The following is a 22,774-nucleotide window of genomic DNA, read 5'->3' on the forward strand; positions in this document are numbered from 1 at the left end:
ATCATACAGTGTGTGGAGCTGTGTTTCCACAGCCACAGGAAGTGCACTGCCTTGTGTTGCTGCCTCACTGTATATAATGTAGCTTCATGTTAACTGTTCATAGAAACATCATCGTGTTTTATCCTTTCAAATGTGACTTAAACTCAATTTTTACAGCAAATTGTGAAAAGGTTTTTTCATCAAATTCATTTCAAAATACCTCTCATAAAACGTGTGAGCATATTTATTTTACTTTTAGAAAATAATGAATTATCAAAGAATTGTCACCTTAATGTGTTAATTAGATTAGCTAATTAACTCATTTGCTGCCAGACATTTTCAGAATTTCTTGATCGATCTTGTTTTCTCTGACTATGTAAACCCCAAAGCTACCTAAGAAATGTGGACCCTCTTCTTTCATGTCTCTCTTCCTGTTTTTTGATCGCGTTCATTTCTGGTGCTCCATCCTTTGATCCTCACCATGATCTGCATCGTCTTTACTCATGATGGCGCCACTCTTTTTCTCTGAACTACGGCGACACATCCTCAGTTGAAGCGTGAACTTTTCTGACTTGCAGAGTCTCACTATGTCTCTGTCATCTCATATCTTCTCCTCATATCCATGCTGTGCTCTCGTCCAGAGAGCACACCGCTCTCACCCACAGTAGATTACAAGCATGAAAAAAGTGGATTTACAAATCCTCTCTTCTTTGTCTTTTCATTTGATTCGTCATGCATTACAATTTTGTAATGTCCTAGAATTCAGATTCTTTATCTAGGGACCTCGAGCAGATATTAAAATGGGATTAATTAGATTAATTAATCACAAATACTGTAATTAATTAGATTAATTTTTTAATCACCTGACAGCACCAATAGAAATCAATAAAAAAACATGACTTTTCTCCACACTAAAAGTCAGCTCTGTGTAAGGAGACCTGTGTTGGGTTTCTTCCCACATCTCACTCCTCCTCCTGATTGTGTCTTTGATGGCATCTGTTAACACATCTCCCCTGCTTCCTCTCCTCAGACGTACTTCAACGATAACATCTTGACACTGATTCGGACGCTGGTCACAGGGGGAGCCACACCAGAGCTGGAGGCCCTACTGGCTGAGGAGAACGCTCTCCGAGGGGGCTACAGCACACCGCAGACACTGGCCAACAGAGACAGGTGTCGCGTGGCTCAGCTAGCCCTCTACGACGGGCCATTTGCTGACTTGGGGGTAAGTGGATGTTTAAGCGAAGATGACACATTTTGGCACTACCCAGCAGCACACATCTGGCTGCCTCCACTCCTCGCGGTCCTTAATCCGATGTGAAGAACAGTGATCACGCAAAGCAGGCCTCAGTGGGTGTAGATGGAGGAGGATTTTTAGAAAACATCCAGCACTACAAAGCAAATTCCAAGTTTGATTGGTTCCAACCTTGTTTTTGCAGCTTTTTGTTATTGCCATACAGAATTGAAGTAATTTAGCTTTTTCTTAGTGGAATTGTGGCAGCTTTTTAACATTGCTGATTGTGTGACTTTAAATTGCAAACAGCTCATTCTCAAGCAATATAGTCTCAGCAATGCAGAACACTCACCACAGCTTTAGTGGAGAATTAGATTTTCTCAGGCTGCTCTAAAGTAAAACTCTGACTGTGTGTGTGTGTGTGTGTGTGTGTGTGTGTGTGTGTGTGTGTGTGTGTGTGTGTGTGTGTGTGTGTGTGTGTGTGTGTGTGTGTGTGTGTGTGTGTGTGTGTGTGTGTGATCTTCTGTTCAACAGGACGGTGGCTGCTACGGGGACTTATTCTGTAAAGCTCTGAAGACGTACAACATGTTGTGTTTTGGAATCTACAGATTAAGAGACGCTCATCTCAGTACACCCAGCCCGTGTACAAAACGGTAAAATATCTGGCGTTACATAGAGAATGAAATGAGTACAAAACTAAACAAGAGACTGAACACTGGAAAAAAATGAAATCATATCAATTGTTTTTTTCTTATTTTCAGTAGAAAATGCCTTTTGAAATTTAATATGAGCCGTATTCCCCTGACTTGTCCAGAAAAATGTTATTTCAAGTCATTTACAGACAAAAATGAGGTCTGAGTTGCTTGTAGCAAGTACAAAAAATTCTGCCAATAGAAAAAGAGAAAAGTTCCTGTATTAAGACATTATGCTAGTTTTACTCAAATTTTCCAGCAAATATTTTGTTCCACTGGCAGATTTTTTTTTTTACCTGTTACAAGCAATTCAGACCTCATTTTTGTCTTGATATAACTTCAAACAAGATATTGTCCTGGACTGACCAGTTGTCTTTGCCTCATATAAAGTGACACAAGACCATTTTAACTTAAAATAACACAAAAACATTCAATAAGATTTCATTTTTGCAATAAAAAGTGTAAGTAATGCAATTACTTAGTTCTTCTTTTAATACTTTAACTATTTTTGTATACTTTTTAACTTAACTATCTATTACACTGAAAAGAGAAGCTTTCCAATCTTGTTGCGCATTCTGTAAAATAACAATAAAGGCAATTCTGATTCTAGTTAAAGATTGAAATATTTTCACTGCCAAAAACTGAAATCTTGTGATTTTGTCAAGTGTTTTTGTTCTATTTTAAGTAAAAAATGTCTTGTTATGCTTGATATGAGCCCCATTCAACTCATTATTTCTGAAAAATGTCTTGTTTCAAGTCATTTAAAGACAAGAATGAGGTCTGAACTGCTTGTAACACGATGGAACAAGAGAAAATTGCTAGAAAATTTGCTTGAAACTAGAAAAATGTCTAATACAAGGAGCTTTTCTCTTGTTAAATTGGCAGATTTTTGAATATTCTGAAAATAAGACAAAAACACTTGATAAGATTTCAATTTTCTTTTACAGTGTCGGGCAGTAAAAGTCAAACTCATGAAATATTAGTGAGGAGTATTAAGCATCCATTTAAACATTTTCCTCATGAAATATTTCTCTCTGTATCAAACTTTCTTGTGTTACATAGTAAATACAATTTTTCACAAGATTTTTCTTTTGCTAATACTTTTGTTAGTATATTTTTTTATGTCAAACCCCATTTCTTTGAATCAAAACTGATGTACAAACTTTTTATTTTCAAACATATTTGATTCATTTTAGTCCCCTGTATTTAACCACATGTTCTTCAGCATATTTCTGTGATGTTATTTGTTTAAAGTATGGTGTTTTTGTTTCTTTTTGCATTGCTCAGGGTCAATAAGAGTTTAATATTTCTCTACCTTTGTTCCTGGACAGATACGTGATCACAAACCCACCGTACGAGTTTGAGCTCGTGCCCACAGACCTGATCTTCTGCCTCATGCAGTTCGATCACAATGCAGGCCAGTCCCGGACAAGCTTGTCCCACTCTTCCCACTCCTCCCATTCCTCCAGCAAAAAGAGCTCCTCTGTCCACTCCGTCCCGCCCTCCAACCGGCAGAACCGCAGCAGTAAGACCCGGGAAGCCCGCGACAAACAGAAGTAAGTGTGCTAACCCGTCCTGTAGCGCTGTAGCCTGCATGCTGACTGTGTTACTCTTAACATGTAGTTTAAACCTGTGTGTGTTTGTGTGCAGACTGTGGTGACACACTGTTACACACTGTGTATTGCGTGTCAGTGATTTGTTTGTGTGATGTGTGTTTTGCATCCATTGTGTGTTTTCTTTATAGTCATCTGCATGTGGTCTTCGCTCTCACATCACAGCAATCATAACATGACATTTAGGCATTTAGGCTCCCTTTGAGGAAACCTGGGCTTCTTTTTCATAGTCAAAGCCTTTGCTCCCTTTATTTTTGTGACGTGTATAAACAGTAAAACCACTTGTTTGGGTGGTAAAGCCATTATAGTTTGGAGGAACTGGCTTTAAAAGCCTTAACCACAGCCAGAAACAATGACATATTACAACACAACACACACACAGTTTGTCGTTCAGTCTATCTGTTGTTTCTGTCTTAGTATTTAACCGTTTGGTGTCTAACTAATATACATGTGTAGTATAACTGTTGTGTGGTGGATATTTGTGCATAATTAGAGCACATGATCAGTACGATCATGGATGTAATGTATTGTGACCGATCTTTTGTAGCTGATATGGATTTAGTAGCGCTTTTGGCTAACACTACCTATATGCTCATTAGATCATCTCCCATAAGCAGTGTAAATATTTTGTTATTCATGGTGCATCTGTACTGCTTTATTGCATGTCCATGTTGGTAGCCTCTTTAGTAGGTTCTTATTTCCAGTTTTGTTTGTTAAGACTTTTAAAAATATTTTACATTTAGTGAAAATCTTTAATCTCTGTGTTAAACAGACTTAACCCCCCTCAAAATATATACTTGAGAATATTTTTTTTATAAGTGAGAGTAAGAGTAAGGTTTTTTCAAGTGTAACCACTCCAAAAGCATGCAGATTTGTTACTTTTCTATAGGACATAGAAATGATTAGATGGTAGATAAGCCTTCAATACATCTTGAACTGAAGATGTATGATACTGTTAAAGTTATAGTCGTAATAAATATACGTCTTGGTTAGATAAATAGTCATTTGTCAGTTGTGTATTGACTGTAAATACGACTCACTTACAGTAGATTACTTACCTCTCTTTCTGAAGTGCAACAAGGATGAATAGAATGGGCCAAGGTATGCAAGTTAACGATTCTGCATGACTTAGCCACCTTTACTGGGGTTCTGATCATAACTATGTCCCCTGTGGGTATTGTTATGACGAGGGGAGTTTGTTTTATTTCTTATGTTCTTCAGACGTTAAGTAAACCATGCCTCAGTTTAAGTTTTGCTTTCATCTGGAAAGCAAACTGTCTGCTGCTGCTCTTGCCTCCTCCCTGCCATGATCAGGACCATCTCCACATTGCATGAGGTTGAAACGACCCCCCTCTTACCCCCTCCTCCTCCTCTTTCTTTTGTGCCTTTACTTCAGTTATTCACTTAATGATATGAATTTTCCTTTCCTCCAGAGAAACCTTTCTGCACATTGTTTTCCTCCATCATCTATCATGCCTTTTTGATTTAATCCAACTTGAGATGGTTTGCATTGTGTGAGAGGTCTGTGTGTTTGCGCATCTTCCCTCTAATTGAATGCTATTACATGACTGTAGCAGACTTCTAGGTGTCTATTTCTTAAAGCAGTGTTTCTCAAATTTTTTCAGACTAAGGACCACTTATCCCCCCAGAAAAAACACTTGCAGACCATCAAGAGCTAAACAGCCCCATAGAACAAACTGATATAAACTATAAACTCGAATCATACATCTTACAACTTGCTAGGGCTGCAACTAACGATTATTTTGACAAAGGATAAATACGCCAATTATTTTTACGATTAAAATTATACATTTATTCCTCCAGTTCCCTTTATTTAGAACAAGTATTTTTCACAATGACGGTGACTAGAGTAGAAAAGTGCTCTTAGTCCTTCATAGTGTTTTTTTCCTTTTTTTTTTAGAGTAAGGGAAATATGGACCTGAAAATCTGACTACATTACTGATATATTATTCCATAATACTTAAAATTTCAAGTATTTAAATACAAGTACTCCTTCTTGAGTACTCACCGATACAGAGTACGATACTACTAGCACTTCTGATACATAAAATTTTAATTAACAGTGACAGATCATTTTGATCAAAGACAGCACAGTCACTCTGACATTAAGTCCAAATAAAACACAAACAACTCTCTCTGAGTTTAGAATTTTTTTGATAAAAAAAAAAAATGATTTGACAGTTGATACTAGCAACTGTCAGAGTTTAAATATTTTTTAAAGTAAATTTAAGTGCAAAATAAAAAAGTTTAACTGTTAACTCTTCCTGGTTCATTCATATTGTCTGAAAAGAACATGGCGCACATTTGCAGTGGTGTTAAACCGCAGCAATTAGCAGCATCTAGTGGCGAGGAGGACTTGCTCGATGTAAGATTTTTTTGCAGTATCTGCTGCTAGTATCTGCAGTCTTCACAAGTTTGATACCTTGAAAAAAGGCTGGTATCGGCCCGATACCAATACCTGGTATAGATATCGGGACAGCTCTAATTTAAATATTAAGTACTTAGATTAAATTAAATTACTCAACGCTTTTATGAACCATTTTTTGTAGATTTTATCAATTTGTGTAGCAGCCGAACAACTCGCACCCCCACTCCCTCTTTTTCTCAAATGTTCCATTAAAAAAAACGCAATTTCCTCATGGTCGTTGGGGACCACTTGGGGGATGCTGGTGGACCACCAGTGGTCTGCGGACCACTATTTGAGAAACACTGTCTTAAAGGACAGTTGGTTATTATTGTAATGGCATCAGCATAAAGCAAAGTGTAACAACATGTTGCCAAACCTCGATCACAGCTCGCATGTAGGTCAAACTGATTCTAAACCCCCTGATGCTGCCAATTGCATACTTCTTCACAGAACTTTAGCAAAGTATGTCCATCCCTGTGCCATCGGTCACACTAAAAAAGTGGGAGGTGTGACCAATTTAGAGTCTAAATTGAAGGGGGATATGAGTCTGTAAGTCCCCTTCTTGTAACGCTGTGCACCTGATATGGTGGTTTGAGGCGACATCGCTGAGTTTACCGTATCAGCTGCAGACTCTGGACAGAGATGGCAGACATCTTGCTTTACCTCAGGCGCAGTTCTGCACATCAAATACCTGTGCTGTAACACGTGGCCCGGCAGCTTAATGCACACTCACGCACCTGCACACACAAACACACAGGTCTGGATGTACCTGAGCACATACACACACTCACACACACATGCTATTTGTAGAGTTAAAATTTGATATTACAACTTTACCCATAAGGAAGTGACATCTTGAATGGCATTGCAGATGTCTGAAGTGCCAGAGGAGAGTTTAGAAAACTTCTGACAACTGGCACACTTCTTTCTCATGCCCTGCTCTGAAACACTGCTCTCTTGACCTAATAAAGATTGATTAAGGAATAAAATGGTTAAAGACAAAATATACTGGAACAATCTAATGCACAGAGACTGTAGCCTCACCACAGTGGTCACTGTTGGACTCCTAGCCGTGACACTTTGCTGCATGTCATCCCACACTCTTTACTCCCCATATTTCTTGTCCTTCTTCAGCTGTCCTATCTGATACAGAAAAAATATGTGAAAGGATAAGTTCAAAGGAACTTGTATGAGATAACAGCTTCAATGGTCAGGTCATCCAAATTACAAAAATGTACTAAAGACATATTTATTCTAAAATATATTTTTTCCCTAGTTTTTGCTTTTGCACTGTAGTATCATATACTATAGCAGCAGTTCCCAAACTTTTCAGGTCGCACACTCCTTTTACCTCATGACTTAGCTGACGCACCCCCAATGCACGAAACATAGAAAACGAAAAGGCATAGTCTCTACAGCCACATATACAGTATCAAGTTAAAAAATAGGCTAAAGTTAAAAGAACAGAATGTACAATAATGGGCCTAATGATCTCTCACATTAGAAACTGTGGGAAGAATAACAGTAAGTAACAATATAATAATGACAGTAATAAGATTTGAAAGTCAAGTATGTTCACTGACCGATAAATAGCTGTCATAACTATGTAACAAAAACTCATTATTTAAGTATTCAAACTGTAAACACCCATTAAAAAGTGTTTGAATAATCTATTGATATTTAAGTATTTATTTATTGATGCAATATTAACAAATAATGGTGCTCGGCTGCCATTACAGTTACATCATGCATCTCCAAACGGCAGCTCGCAGACCACACTTTGGGAATCCATGTACTATAGTATGATTTCTAATACTATAGAAATTATATAATAATACTAATAATACTAATATGTGACAATAATGTAGTATAATACACTATAATTGAAGTGAATGGCTTTTTGTCTGTGGTGCTTGCAGAGTAGACCCAATCAATTCTTTTACATCAAATAAATCAAATAACTACACACAACTGAAGATTCCTTATATTTTCTGATGATCAAAGCAACATATGAATCTTCATAGAGATTAGCTTTGAATTGTTTTTCCTCCAGTCACTTAAAAAGTCATTTAGGATGTATAATTCCAGATAAAAATACATTTTTTATACTTGTGCTTTTGTGTCCTAGCTATGGATGGGTACGAGTAATTGAGTTCTCAAATACTCGCAGTTGACCACACCTGTGCGAGCGCTGCTTTTGGCGACATAACAGGGCACATGCAGTGTTACACATACAGCTTTTTGTCCTCACCGAATTGAATACACTAGGTAGGAAAACTATTAACAGGATACTAACTTTAGAATTCTTCAGACATTGCCTTCGGACACTGAGCCAGATATCAGCAAAAACAACTGTTTTACAGCAGCTACAGCAACTCAAGAAACATGTTAATATAGAAAGCAAAAGCAAAACAAACAGATCAGTCTGCTACACCTGCGACATGTCAGTCAAGAGAAGTAATGTCTGGAAGTGCTTTGACAAATACTATGAAGTTTATGTGCAGTTGAAGATATCTTGGGTTAAACTTTCATGCCATTGAAAAACTTGCTTCACACTTAACTCATAGACTGTATAAAACATGGACGTAGTCTTGCCAACGTCACCCGTCTGTTTCTGAAACGGAAAATGAAGTACATCGGCTATAGGCATTGGCCATATTGGTAGTAGCAAGGGCTTCGCCTACAGCCGTAGGGCGCCGGCCGTCACGTGACCCTCAGCTGTGCCTCTTATTGGGGGAGCTTGCCATCTTAATATCCTCTGAACGACCGCGTTAGAAAAAAATTCACTCCCCGTAGTAAAGAGAGCCGGTAGTAAAATGAGCGACTCAGACAGGAGACGTTTCTTGAACCAGGCTGTAAATAGGTTAATTTCTGCTTTGAAAACGGCTTTTTTTGGCTCTGTGTGTTTGACTTCCGCTACTTCCGCAGCCAGCCTCAAGCGAACACTCGAGAAACAGCAGATTTTAGCACTTGAGCGTTGTCTCATATTCTCAGACCAGAGGTTGCCGCTTGGCTTAACCACATGCACTCAAAGCACAAGGAGGAATGTCAGTTGCTAGCCCTGTTAGCACATGTCATTGTGACAAAACCAGAGCAGAAAAGATTAGCCTGCTAGTAACCAAAATGCTAACTGGAGATATGCTCCCAAAGATGTATGTAAAGTCTTTAATTACGGCCCTATTTTTATTTACAGTCAGTATAGAAATAATCTGCGAGTATTGAACTAGTAATTCACTGGATATTCCAAGTATTTCAAAGTGAAGTTTATATGCTGCAAGACTCTTGATAGACAAATCTGATTTGGATAAACAAAAAAGAAAAAAATTGTTGAAAGAACTTGGTTTGAAAACAGTTGCTGTAAGTGCTTCAGACTAAACTCCATCCATTTTTTAACTGGGAAATCTTGTGCTTCAAAGAAAACTGTCATCATGGTTAAACAGCAAGAAGAAATTAGTATTTCTTTTGTAATCTGGGAGACCTGAATCACTTCAAAAATGTAACAGAAACCGTCAGGATCATTTCTTTGTGCTCATGTTGAATTAATGAAATGAAATAAATCAGTTAAATTTTATTCTGACAGTTTGGAATTGTATCCATCTACACACACAGCTGCACCTGATTGAAGAATAACACACAAAAAATGACATTTTAAATTGGCTCAGATCACCAGAACATGAAGTTAATCCGGACCTCGCTGTTTGATGCTAATCAGAAAGAATGCCATGCAAATCTATCGCTTAAACTGAGGCAGTATGGTTGTAAGTACTCCCATGTTTCATCCTTCTTCAAACTGACTCTACCTTCTTCTCTTCCTCTGTCCTCTTCAGAAAAGAAATGGTTTACAGATGAACCAGAAAATGCCTACCCACGGAACATTCAGATCAAGCCCATGAGCACTCACATGGCCAACCAAGTCAACCAATACAAATCCACTAGTAGTCTGATTCCACCGATCAGAGAAGTTGAAGATGAATGCTGAACACAGGGTTTTCTTGCTGACTCACCAGACATCTGTACGCTCTCGCAGAAGAGACGGGAAGAGATCACCTGTGAAGGAGTGATGAAGATGATGATGATTACAGGGATACTGAAGACTAAAACATTTCTCTTCACTCATTCTTCTAATCAAGAGTCGGACAGGAACCCGAACTGGAAGGGACCTCCTATGTGTATACCTTTAATGTTACTTCCATGCTCTTGGACATTGTTTTATTTATTAATGTATCCATAGTGATGTACATAATGACAATCAAATAAGGATTGTACAGCCCCTTCCCCCTAGCACTTTTTGGAATTATTTTAAGAGTTGACAAAAAAAAGAGTACTTCCTGTAATTCTTTGCAATAGTTCACCTCTTCGTGTGACCAGACTCAACGGCTGAGACCTCTGGTTCCCTGAGGATGAGGGTTGCAGCGATGAACTGATCATATCATCTCCCAAAGAACCGCCCAGATGCTTCACGTCAAACCAGCTGGGTTCATCGACTTCACATCTCCTGTCTGCTTCTGTTCTATTTGCACTAAAACTGAACAAGTTTCTTTTAACTGGAACCATCTGATTCCCCTCCAGGAAATGAGGAAGTAGGTGAAGAAGGGAAGGGAAGGAAGGGGGAGGGCGACTTGGCTTCAGAGGCATACTAATCTTGTTCTTAGGTTGTTGTACATCATGTCGTTGCTTAAGGTTTGCTACTTCACTGTTGACTTGTCATGTTGAGTGAGAGCATTCCAGTCCTGCAGAGCAAAACCATCCTGCAAAACAGTAGACTTAAAAAACTCAGAGAATGGTGCGGTGTCTGTGTTTGCTGGCTGAAAGAGAAAACCCTGTTCCTACATGTCTTCTGCTGATACGTCAGATCATAATGCCTGTGACTCTGTTTTCAGCTCCTACCGCATGATACGTGCCTGAGCCCTTTCTATAACAGATACAGCGTGGTCGATCAAGCTGCGAGGGATGAAAAACAACCTACTCTGTCCTTCATGCGTTCAGGAGCATTCATGTTTTGTACAAGCTGTGTGTGTGCGTGTGTGTGTGTGTGCAGCTGTTTGTCCTTCAGGTGTCGCGCTGGTCAGTGCTGTCATCTCTTCCATCAGCTTGTAGGTAACGATGCACCTTGGAAGGAGCAGCATGTTTGATTTTACTCTAAAAGTGGAAGTTAATGTAGAATTAAAACTGTAAAAGAATCTAGAGGGTTTGGATCTATTAACAAAAAAAAAAAAAATGTTGCATCAAAAACCAAAAGTCCCAACTATGTCTGAGCTGAGCTAACACGAACAGCAGCCGCGTGCCCACCGTTGACACACGCCGTGATATCTGCGGCAGAATTGGGATCACAAAGACGAGTGGTGTACTTTCTGAATGTTTTTTTTTTTTGTTCTGTTAGAAAAATAAATGTCTGAGGAAAGAAATGCCACATATTGCATAAAAGTGGGCATCAATGGGTCCCTCCTTTGATCGAAGCTACTGCCTGGCACAGGGTTGGCACAGAGGCAGTAAAGAGCTTGGATGTTCTCTGTCGCCAATCCAGATGTCACATGCCTCAAAACTCTCAGGAGTTGAAGCTGCTGTGTTCGGTCCCCTTTGAAGGGAAAATGCTCAAACATAGTTGGGTGAAGATGCAACAATGCTACAGACTACAAAAAAGGATGCTGGAGAGCAACTGGTGTTCTTTATGCTAGCCTGTGAGTGACAGGAGATTGTGTTTTACACATTTAGGCTCTGAAAGATCCAAATCCTGCTGTGGTTGTGATGGAGGTTTGAGGTGGTAGCCTTGTCCACCTAAAACAGAAACTTACAAAACTGGAGTTGGTTGTATTTATACATTCAAACATATTAATTTTATATCCATAAACATGATCGATTTGTACTTATTTTTCTAGTCAAGAATCAAGTAAAACCAAGTATTATAAGATTTAAAAGACTTAAATTATATCTTTAGTTTCTACATATTGAAGGATTTCGTCTTGTATCATGTTAATTTAACGTCATACTAAACTAAAGATTATTTTTCTATCGCCTCGCCCCCTCTGGAACAAACTGCATCACTCTGGAGCCAGTGAAGCTTAGACTAGCTTGCTTTGTGAAGCCACCATCTTCAGCCTGGCAGCTCAGCTCTGTTGAGTGCTTGTAGAAATAATGAAAAGCTCATCTCCTTTAGTTGCACAGATGAGCAATTACCACTGAATAATGTGTCTACTACTGCTAAGCATTGCTAGCTGCCAACAAGCAGACAGAGGATAGGTGCAGAAACGGGGGGTTAAATGTGTTTGGATGGAGAGCAGATCAGAGAGGAAAAAATAACAAAGATCGCATAGTGTGCAGGTCAGAACTGGAGACCTTCATTAGATATATTTGACCTAAATTAGGTCCATGCTGAGGAGGAAACAGTGTCTACACGCTACAGCACAGTGTGCTGGTGTTTTCCACTCAATGTGACAGGAGGAGGCTGTCTGCTTTCCTCTATAAACTGAAAAAGAAAACTAAATCTGACAAAAAGAATCTATTGGGAACATGGAAAGACATAATATTGTGCTAAATATGTTTGTGTAAATTCAATCCATAATATAGGCCACATTTCCTTTACAAACCAAATGATCTGAGGTTCTTTGTCTGTCTATTGGGTGTGGTGCAACTATACTGAAGCCTCATACACATTGTCCTGAAGTGAACTTTTGAACTGTGATTACATCGTTGTCACACTTTGTAGCAAATAGCTTTCTGTTCAGAAAATATGTGAGTAAAATGTATGTATAATTGGGTTGTTAACGGCTTACTTGCCAGCCTGCAAAATAAGGAACTACTAATTTTTTGAGAATGGCGATGACTCATTATACATAGAATCGACAAACTGATTGTTAAGCTGAAAAAAAAGACAGATGTGTATCTTGAAAATGAAAGATCTTGGAATCTCGTAGGGATGTAGACTTGATTTAGGTAGGACAAGTTAGGCAGGATTTGATCTGGTTTATCAGCCATCGTGAAGATGGACGGTAGCACCAATTCAGCAAAGGTTATCAAAAGAGAGAACATCCTTAATTTTCCTGTTTTTATTACTTTGTGTTATTACAGGGTTTACATTCCATTTTGTCAGCTTGTCATCTGTCACAGTCTGCCACAACATGCTTTTAATTTGTTTACAGAGTATTTTTGAGGTACTTAAACATAGCATTGCTCAGAAATAAAATGGTACATGCTGCAAACTAGCATCAACATGACGTCACAAAGTAATGCACCATTTGTTTTCATTACACTTGATAACTGTGCTTTTTCTACCTGGACCCTTATTGTGCGACTCATTCAGGCATTATTTACGACACTGGACTGAGATGTCTCTCCTTCCTTCACCTTTTGTCAAACGTCTCTTTAGATGTTTTTTTTTGTTGTTGTTTATTTGTTTTGCATTGTATACCTCTAAAGATTTTTAGAGTGTTTTTGAAGTGCCATGAAGAGTTTAGTTTAGCAAGCATCCTTCAGTCATTCAGGGACACACGCTCACTTGTAGAGAGCTGCGTCCGAGTGTTTTCCACTGTGAGAGCGGTGTCTTGTACTGGCATGGAGAACATCCAAGCCATCAATGCCTCCATGCCAGTATAGTGCCAGGCAGTGCACGAGGTCGAGAGGAGGGCCCATATTAAGTCCCACTATTGCGAAAAGTGGCATTCAGGAGCTGTTGGTGCAGAGATGAATATGTGACCCATACTGTCTCTGCTGTGTGCTTGGTTCTGTTGTTAGCTTGTGTCACGTAATGTAGTTATATATGGATGACTGAAAGATGCAAACAGTGGCCCAATGCCTCTAATATCTCGTATTGTCCACTGAACAAATCAAAGACTATGATGCGTCATACATTACTGTCATGGTATGTTGCATTGTTCTTGTTAATCTATTTTTTGCTGTAAAGGATGGACATAATAACTTATTTGCTGGGAATTGTAATAGATATTATAGAAGATAAAATACTTATGGGGACGGGAGGTGGGTCACAAGTCTTAATAATACATTAAGATTGCATTCAGCAATTTTGATGTTTCTTTTTTTAAGAAAAGTTGCATTTTTTTTTGTTAATTTCTTTGGCTGCCTATCAGTTCAGGAAGCATTCAGGACATTGCTCTTGCGTATCACAGATAGGATTTGTTGGCACATCGTCATTGCAGCGAACAGGACTTTGACATAGCAGTCTAATTAGTTTGGATGTGTTCTAGATATGACAGATAAATGGATTATTTGATGGTGCTGAGTTGATCTACCTGACTCTGTCAAATATAATCTGCTGATAAATATACCGTCTTGTACAAAAAGTTTGTACATAGATTGTACATGGTTTCTTTTTGTATTTTCTCAAATTAAAATGGATGTATTTGTGTTCTAAAATGATGAAACTCTCCTTTCTTTTATTATTTTAACCCCTGATCCCAGACTTCTAGTGCGTACTGACCACAGCATACCAAGAATATGTCTTCTCTTTTGGAGATGCTCTTTTCAAGGGGACTCACATCCCTTCTTGTGCCAGTTTTTCCTCACTTCTGTTACATCAGCTACCAGGGCACCCACACTGACAGGTACCACTAAAAGAGACAGAGGTGTCAAGTAACAAAGTAAAAATACTTTGTTTCCTTACCTAAAGGTATAATTGGTGGTTTGATTTAGATACACTTTTTGTTATACTAGTTAAAATGATCTATATGTCCTGATGGCAAGCAATACATGATGTGTTCCTAAATGAGTGCGAATAATATCCGCTATCTACAGCAGGAGAAAACCCAGGAAAACATCAGCCAATTACATTGATTAGAATCCAATCTGTTTAACCAATCAAATCCTGTCCTGCCCTGCCGTTTTGCCCTCCTCCTGTGCGTACACTTCACCGGCGCGCACTGCCCCTGACTCAATGCGTGTTCCCGAGTTGAACGGTGTACAGGTTCGCACTCAGCAGAAGAAAGGCAGAGAAACTACCCATACCCCGATTACTGGTGACCACTCCTCCAGCTAAACAGAGCAAGAAAAGAAAGACGGAGGCTTTCTTTTCTTGCTCTGTTCCCCTGCCTCTAACTACTGCCCCTCTTGCTTGACCTGGGGCCTGTCCCCTCTGAGGTACTTGGCTCTGGGCTGTAGTCTGGATCAGAGTCTAATAAACTCTCACCACAGGGGCTCTGACAAGCAAAAGTTTCCTTACCTCTAAATAAGACATGACTCGACGTAGTGCAACACATAAAATGATGCAGAGTCCGTCTTTCAGATATTCACAATCATAGTCGCGAATCAGCGACACTCGTGCATGTGAGCGGGGGCGTTGCTTTGGAGGAGCTCCAAGGGGAGGGGGAGGAGGGGCTAGGAGGAGTCCTGACGAGATGCTATATTCAAATTCATGCTAGTTTTTCAACCCTGCCTTTAAGAAAAAAATTTGGGGCATCTATACTTTACTTGAGTAATTATTGTTTAGCCACTTTTTACTTATACTTCCAACATTTTCACGCTGTACTTTTCACTCCACACATTTTAAAAAAGCCTGTTTCATTCCAGCTTGTCATCATTCAAAAAGACACACACCAAAAAAAACTAAAAATCTATCCTAAAATCGCTGAAATTGCTCCATCTGGAAAGAGTGAATTTGATTGTGGATGGATGAGATGTATAAACAGAAAACCATTCTAATACCATATTGGTTTGTACACGATCCATCACACCTACACATGACACAAATCACGCCAGACTTCAGTGAGGACATTACAGACATATGTAGCATAGTAGGAAGAATAGTTTTGAAACCAGTACTTTACAAATCTTGTTTTTAGTTGTTTGTTTTGGTAGGTTATAAAAAGGAATCACTCTTGATTTCAATCTAGGGCTGAATAATTTTGATAAATAATCAAATTGCATCATTTATTTGTATTTATTTTTTTATTATTTTATTTTGTTTCATTTTATTGATCTTTTTATTTATTTATTTTTATTTATTTATTTTATTTATTTTGTTTTACATTTTATTTTATTTTATTTTTATTTATTTATTTATTTATTTTTTATTTTTTTTTATTTTTTTTTTTTTGAGGGGGGGGGGGGGTGTTAAATAATTAGCAGTAAATAAGCACTAAATAATTATATGAAATGTCCAACACAATATTGTCAACAAATAAACAATTATTTCTTAAACTTTTTAATTGAAAAACTAAAAGAAACCCTGTAAAATTTTACTGTCTTCCATTTGTCATTAAGAGTAACAAGCCATACAGAATAAAGGGAACAAGGGGTATGAATCTGACAGCCACAATTATTCTACTGTAAGGATCTCTGTAGCTCAGGTTTTTTGCCAGAAAATACATTTTGGCAACATCAGCATGTTGACTTTTTTTGTTTTTTGGAAAAAAAGAGTACAGGTTACTTCAGCCGCATTTCCACCAAGCAGTCCGGTATGGTTCATCTCGGTACGCATTCTGTGGCGCTTCCACTGACTTATCCCGGGACAGATCCCCAAATAACCAAGACGAGCCGTCCCACTTTTTGGGACCTTTTCGTATGGGTGCCAGATCCACTCTCGGAAGGTGGAGCAACAACACTGCAGGCTGTTGATTGGTCGAAAGAATCATGACTTACCGTGCGATAACGGCTGTATTTCTCTTGGTGGCACACTGTCTCCTCCGAAACAAAGCTTGATTGCATTTTGTATCAAAGCGCAACATGCCAATCACAGAGGACGAAATACTTCTTGTCTTCCACCTATGCTCTTTGTTTACTGTGTCGTGTTTTTCTTCTTCGTTGGATTTATTGGTGGGGTAAACTGTGTCACACTGTTACGGCATCATACTATTATTTAACAGACGGGGCTTTCGGCATCCGGCTTACACGACGCCTACCATGAGAGGGCACAGTTTGCTGTGGAAACACAAACGGGATCAGGCTTAACTGTACCAAACCTTACTGAACCGAATCGGACTGCTCGGTGGAAACGCAACTTTTGTTCACTTCAGGTCTGTGAACACAAAACTTTTTTTTTTTCTTTTAACTGCAGCCTTTGCAATTTGAAAATTTCATTCTATTAAATTGTGATGTCGGTTTCAGTTCGATTAATTGTTCAACCATATTTCAATCTGTTTCATGATCAGTCCGGCTGTAAGATAAAATAACTTATTTTTAGCATTAAAAAGCTTAAAAATAATAACCCATCGCTTTTAAAATACAGACCAATATCAAGAAAAATAATAAATCTGAGTGTATTTTCATGTCGCTTTGGAAAACGCTGTGAACATAAACACACAGGTATCTGTTAAGTTGCAACAGAGCCAGTGTCTGACCTTGACCATCACCAGGGGAGCCTCTGCTAAACGTATATTGTATTTATCAATCCCCACCCTGCCTAAGGGTCGGTGACCCCGCGGTCCAAGTCGCACCGCCAATCCGCTTATCCATTGAGCCCGGCATTAGTCTTGATTTACGTTAACTGACATGCTATTAGCTGCTCCATCACTTTCACCTGTCAGCCTGTCAATCAACAGGGATCCACAGTGATGGGTGGGAATAGCATTCGAATCACATCCTGTCCACACCAGCTCGTATATCTCAGCGGAGGTGGTGACAGTGGATGAGCAAAGGACATCATACCAGGTATCTCCGCCGTGCTGTCATGTCAGTGCTGCAATGTTTGTGCATCACATCAGGGTGTGCAGCATCTAAATGTGGATTGGGTTTAAAGATACATAGTGCAGGAAGGGATGATCTATGCAGGAAGTAATCCTCTTTCCCCTGTTCGAGCTTTAACATGTCTGAGCAGACGCCTGGTCGATGATAAGCATGTCATTAAACAGAGAAAGTTAAAGGATTTTTTAACCTTTATGTGTGAGGCAGTAATATTCCAGCTGAAATCATCTGCGTGAGACACTCGGTGCTGAGCAGTGTGTCGTCTGTGTCAAGGGTACCAAGATATCTCCTGAGAATCCTTCAAACATCATAAGCAGCACCAATCTTTAGGTGTAATGATGAGGCGCCCTCCTCTCCCTCGTAGCTAGAAATCAGTGGACATCTCATACATCTCGGTCCTGCCTGCTCCTCCTCCTCCTCCTCCTCGCTCCTCAGCTGAAGTGTGCAATTTCACACTCCAGCGTCAAACAGCCGGACAGAAGGGGAATGTATGACCCACCCTGGCATTTGTCCTCATTTCTCTCTCAAATGTGCAAACACTATTACCCTTGGGTTATCTTAAGTGGTGTGGTGAAGATTCGCAGCCTCTCCTCCTCTCTCCTCCTCGCCAGACACACCATCAAAAAACACGACAAGCATCGGGGGTGAAAAGACAGAGCGAGGCGGAGGGGGAAAGCGATGGAAATGGAGCAGATGTTTGTGTGGCTGTTGATTTGTGGCCTGATAAGGGTGCTACACAGGCAGCTGGAATTGATGGCTTGTTAGTGAGGACGGGCCCCTCTGTGAGTTGTTTTCAAAATGATTGATTTACAATAAAGTGGCTCCGGGTGTGTGCATGCAGGCAGAACTGATGCAGATCGATCCCACTGAAATTGATTGATCAGCCATTTAGCCTGGCAGTGTGTTTACCGAACGAAACCGAGCAGGACTCTCCCCTTCCAAGCCCTTCCCATAAAGCAGAGGAGAAATGCCACCTCTGGGCCTGTCTCATTGCTTTAGCAGTGGCAGCAAAAACAAGCCATATCAGAATATGAACCATAAAAACGTAATCATACAGTGAGAAACACTGGCATAAACGTTTACGAGTGTGTACTTTATTCTGCTATCAACGTGTCCTTCTGCGACTTGGAGATACTGCGCCTTTAAAAATAATGACTTAGGTGCACTATGCAAGGGGAGGAAAACTGCTCGCCTTATCGCGGTGTCACATTGAGACTTTCAGGGGAGGCGTAGAAATAACTAATAACTGTGAATTTCTGTAAACAAGCCGCGCCTTCTCAGCCGTACTTAAAGCTGACACCACAACAACCTTCTCCTGTTTTAGTATTGTTTAGATGACTATCATACATAATATAGAAAAGCCTTCAAGTGGTAAAGAGTCTCATCGATGGGAGCGTCTTTGGCTATTTTCCCAAACAGTGCATACGAGGGTCTCCATGCGTGTTTTATAAGAAGCGGAATTGATGGCTGCAGCACAAGGACATTATTTACAATATGACCCCTGTGACTTTTCCTCACTTCCTCCCCGCCAAAACAAACCTCTCCACCACTCCGCCGAGGACTTAAATCACCTGTCCTCACACGCCTCATCCTGTTATTTGGATAATTGCCAACAAGAGCAAGCTTTTCCATTCTCACGACAGCATGCAGTGGCACCATCATGTTCCTTATTAACAATTTTACACACTTGGTCGCAGCGAGAGGGTGTCAGAATGCCAATAATATTTACCGTCTGCTGTGCGGGCTATTCAGGGGAGGCTGAGTGTTGCTGATTGCCCTGACAGAAGCTGACAGCGCCCCGAACCTGAGATCCCTGCAAATCGACTCAGCAGAGTGTCTTCTTCCAGAGGCGGCAGGGTGTGCCTGTGGCCATGAACCAGGTGATGGAGCACAACACCGCTAAAGTGTTAGTGCCTGAAAACAAACAAAGGGAACCTGTCTCTTTATCTTTGAGCATGCACAGGCTGATACAAGATCATCATTTGTATCAAGAAATCAAAAACACAGAGCCTCAAGGATTAGGCCTGACATCATAAGGAGGAGGAGAACAGCTGAGACTGAAAACACATTGTTTTAGACTCTCATGCCTCTGGATATTTGACTTACAGGAGTTAAAGTGCATTTCTAAGGCCCTAAATGTATTTAAAAAGGGGTTGATTTGAAGTTATAGTCAAGGGGCCAAATCTAAAAGTGCCTTTGTCAAGTCTTTTGTGGACATGTTGGGAAACAAGCTGTTAATCTATTTTTTAGTTAGAGGGGACCAAAAGGTAAAATTCTAGAGTGGTTGTCAAGTTGAATTTTTTGGGTGGAGACTTTTGCAATCAATTCCAGGCCAGTTTTCAGGTTTTCTGCAGAGGACGACATGATCACAATAAATGGTGACTATCTTCACAACTGAAAGGGTCATAAACATTAAATTGGTATCAAATATAAGCTAACAATCATGGGCTGCCTACTAATATGTCATTATCAAAATTTGTGACGTATTTATTTTCAAAATAGAGCTAGAACATGTAAAAACCTTTCTCCATCCAGAAAAAAATGTTTTTTTCAAAGTGAATATCATCAAGGGAACATGAGATAGTACCCCCAGACCTCTATCAATTAGTATCCCACTCTATAAGCAAGGGTCATGCCCATAATTTTTATAATTTGATCTTTTTAATATTATCATTCCAAAATAAAATTAACAACTGGGCTGAGCTTTTAAAGGGGACATATCATGCTGATCCGTGATTTAATACTTACATATAAAATAATAAAGTTGAAAACAAGACCTAACACCCCCTGAATTCTCAAAAAATGAGATATTGTATTTTTTGTGATATCCTAGAATGAGATTTGATGCCTCTGAAAATAGGTCATTCACATTTAGCTTTGAGATTTTGACCTCAATGACGACATGAGGATCCTTTCTTTTTATTGGAGTATTCTGATAAAGCAGCTCCTCCTCTGTGAAGTCAGTTAGTCACACAACCGCCACCAAGGGATACACCCACCAAGAGCCCAGTATAAATAAAGCTCCCTACTATCTCTGGCTAACTTGACTGAGTGCTAACATAGTGACGAACTGACGGTAGAGGCGATCTTTAGACTACACTTTCAGCACGATGGATAAAACAGACAGAGAACAGTGAAGGAGCAGGATGGAGCCCTGTTATAGAAATAGTTTATTGGTGAAGTCTGCCTTTATTTCCACGTATAAACTATACATGTTACAGTACCGGTTTGACTCATCACACTGAAGCGTCCTGAGATGATCTGTGTCGAGGTGGATTTTCTTCCTCCTGAGCTGCAGAACCGTCCGGGTCTGACTCGGGGTCCAATACAAAAGGACGTATCCTACACTCTGCCATTTTATTAGTGCTATCAATGCCTTACGGTGAAGTTTTGGCAAACAGCAAACTCGCTCGGTCTGCCCCATCCAATGTGGCGATTTTGTAAATACCGCCATGCTGCAAAAACCGCCCCCTGGCTCTACCCCCCCCCGCCCCTCTGATAGAACCGGCCAATCAGAGCACAAAGGGCTGTGACATTGCGAGGTTACTGGAGGTCATTCTCCAAACGGAGCGTTTCAACGAGATCTTCAGAATGGCCTAAACTGAGGATATTGAGAACGCTATTGTGGGGCAATGAAGGAACTAAATGACTTGTACTGAGGGCAGAAATGCTTTACAGGCATCCTAGTCTGGCATAGTGAAAAGGAGAAACAAGCATGATACGTCCCCTTTAGGGACGTGGTCACACTGGCAAATTGTACCAAGCTTAAGCACGCTCCAACCCTGAAGTCCACTTTATTTGGTCAATGTGACCGCAAGTGAGCTGTGCCTTTGCACGATTCACTTTTCTGCTTTAGCACGCTTTGGGGAGGAGGGCTTCAGCAAAAGCCTTAACATCAGCCAAAAAGTCTCTAAAGTTGTAGAAGTGTTCTTCCTGTCTTATTGTGCTGACCCTACTGAGAATGTGCTGCATGTAAACAGATGCTTCACGATGAACTAGGTGGGCCATAGGTGCACCTAAAGTCTGGTTCACACTGGAGTAGTATGACTACTCTACAGCGGGAACAGTGCTGCAGGGGGGCAATCATGCTTGAGTACAGCATGGTTCAAATGGCTGGTGTGACTGTGCCCTAAGATCATAGCTAAAGACTGAGTGCTAACAGATGCTGCGATTTGACTGACATAACCATATTTCATTGACAACTGTAAAAGTCAAATTATCCAAAGTGACCCAAAGTTCTAAAAGCCCTGTTTGTTTTTTTGTTTTTTTAAACATTACTTCCAGTTTGTCACTGGAAAGTGGACTGCAAAAAGTTTTCTAGTCTATATCATAAATAAATTCCACAGTCCAGATTGTTAGCACTTCGCAAAAACATGCAAAAGTATCCCAAACCTGCTCAACTTGGCATAAGTAACATTCCCCTTCTCTCTGCTTTTGGGAATACCTGTTGCTGAAAGTCAAGCCTAAGCTGTTGGGTTGGTGTCGGCTGCATGCTAATTTCTTGAGATAAGTCCTCTAGTTAAAGCTGTTTCTGGTTGAGGCGCTGTTTATATTTTATTACTTACTAAAGATTCTCAATGAGGGATTTTTTTTAACATCAGGACACATTAGCAGTTTTGTCCAAGTCATGCCCAATATCACATTAATGGACAAGGTTTTCTGTCGGCTTTCAAAAGGATCCATGAATATAGATTTTTTTTTTTTTTTACTTCTGCCATTGAGAATAAACTGTCCATTTTAAGTGTCATTATGGGTCATTTGGTAAATCAATGAATGACAACATTTGAAATAATTCCCAGAAAGAGCTGTAGGGCAGATAAGTGAATCGGTCGTCTTCAGATTAGTGAACCTTCTCAGTCAATCCATCCAGTCTGCAACGATTTCCATACCACTGATGTGAAAGATGTTGACACCAATTATAGCATTTCCCTTTGACCCCTACGACTGCAACTGGAAGTGTTAGACATCTGAACACACACACACACACACACACAGATACAGTTCACACATATATGGTTACAATATATCATGTCAAACATATCAATATGTGTGTGTAAAGACTGTGTGTTGGTGTGTGTGACAGAGACAGAGAGCAGCACAGACAAAAACAGAGATCCAAAGAGCGAGCCCCATCCCAATTCAGCCGTGATAATAGTTTCCATGACAATGAGGCATGCTCAGCGCATCAGTTGTGGCCCAG

The 22,774-nt window shown here is 39.9% G+C and overlaps 1 protein-coding gene across 20 annotated transcripts in view; it reads left to right on the plus strand.

Annotated features, from left to right (window-relative positions):
* kcnma1a (potassium large conductance calcium-activated channel, subfamily M, alpha member 1a) overlaps nt 1–14,291 on the plus strand; it is a 220,216-nt gene extending 205,925 nt beyond the window's left edge. For 12 of the 20 annotated variants that reach the window (XM_074675283.1, XM_074675288.1, XM_074675285.1 and 9 more), the window contains 5 exons: nt 1,010–1,204; nt 1,748–1,866; nt 3,237–3,461; nt 4,591–4,619; nt 9,774–14,291. In XM_074675283.1, the coding sequence (XP_074531384.1) occupies nt 1,010–1,204; nt 1,748–1,866; nt 3,237–3,461; nt 4,591–4,619; nt 9,774–9,925 (720 nt within the window). In that variant the 3' untranslated portion in view covers nt 9,926–14,291. The remainder of the gene's footprint in view (nt 1–1,009; nt 1,205–1,747; nt 1,867–3,236; nt 3,462–4,590; nt 4,620–9,773) is intronic. The other 8 variants (XM_074675289.1, XM_074675293.1, XM_074675296.1 and 5 more) reach the window with 1 other exon arrangement.
* The last annotated feature ends 8,483 nt before the right edge of the window (nt 14,292–22,774 follow it).

The sequence above is a fragment of the Halichoeres trimaculatus genome, unplaced genomic scaffold (assembly GCF_033239565.1).
Source record: "Halichoeres trimaculatus isolate MK-OKI-2021-1 unplaced genomic scaffold, fHalTri1.1 fHalTri1_scaffold_8, whole genome shotgun sequence".
NCBI lineage: Eukaryota > Metazoa > Chordata > Actinopteri > Labriformes > Labridae > Halichoeres > Halichoeres trimaculatus.